At 52.3% G+C, this 875-nt stretch overlaps 1 protein-coding gene across 1 annotated transcript in view; it reads right to left on the reverse strand.

Annotated features, from left to right (window-relative positions):
• The window catches only part of TRAPPC2L (trafficking protein particle complex 2-like), a gene marked incomplete at its 5' end in the record, with an annotated part of 3,104 nt that overhangs the window by 920 nt on the left and 1,309 nt on the right, over nucleotides 1-875 (reverse strand). The window contains 2 exons of the mRNA XM_010140132.1: nucleotides 66-145; nucleotides 250-337. Coding sequence (XP_010138434.1) covers nucleotides 66-145; nucleotides 250-337 — 168 coding nt within the window. The remainder of the gene's footprint in view (nucleotides 1-65; nucleotides 146-249; nucleotides 338-875) is intronic.

Raw genomic sequence — 875 nt, forward strand, 5'->3', positions numbered from 1 at the left:
GGCTCCTGTTCCACCACAGGCACTTCCCAAGAGATGACAGAGTTTGGCAGAGTCAACCCACCTACCTGGAATGGATCCGGTCCCCGGGGTTGTAAAAGGGGTTACACATGATGTCAGTGTACGAGTTGTGCAGCTTGCGGAACATCTGAAGAGGGATTGGAGCGCCATTAATTACCTTTTTTGCTTCTCAGCACTTTAAGCAGCAAAACCACCAATATGGCAAGTTGTGCTCTGATCTCCTGCACTTACGCTGCGGATCTCGTTGTCTCGAAGGGCTGTGTTGGACGAATCCACCACCATGACGAACTTCACCTTCGAGTTGGTCACGTAGCCATAGCTGCGCGGCTGTTAAGGCACGTGCTTCTAACACACTGGAGCCTGGCCAAGCCACTACGAGGCTGGAATACGCTCAGAGACAAGAGCTGAGGGGAAACACGATGCTCTTGCTGCACTCGGCAAGGGCTAGATGAGCTAAGCAAGACAGCAGACTGCAGGAGTTTATCCCCTTTCTACCTGAGTGCTGCCATCTTTGGCACCTCCAGGTCAAGCTCACTTCTGCACTGACCAGTAAGGCCAGCAATTTCAGAAGCAGCTCCCACTAGCTGTGGGGGTGATGGTTCCTCTCTTAAGAACCATTTTACTGACACAACCACTTTATTTAGTCCTGTTTGAGGGACCACAGTCAGAAAGCTGGAGATTGTCTCCTGTCAGCCAGTGACTGACCTGAGACTTCCAAAATTAACCACCACTTTGTGAGAACAGAGAAAAGGAATATGGACCTGTTGGAGTGGGGACAGGGCAGGGGGGGTTCAGCCTGGAGCAGAGAAGGCTCCAGGAGACCTTAGTGCAGCCTGTCGGTGCTTCAGGGGGCTGTC

The sequence above is a fragment of the Buceros rhinoceros genome, unplaced genomic scaffold (assembly GCF_000710305.1).
Source record: "Buceros rhinoceros silvestris isolate BGI_N320 unplaced genomic scaffold, ASM71030v1 scaffold8067, whole genome shotgun sequence".
Taxonomy (NCBI): Eukaryota; Metazoa; Chordata; class Aves; order Bucerotiformes; family Bucerotidae; genus Buceros; species Buceros rhinoceros.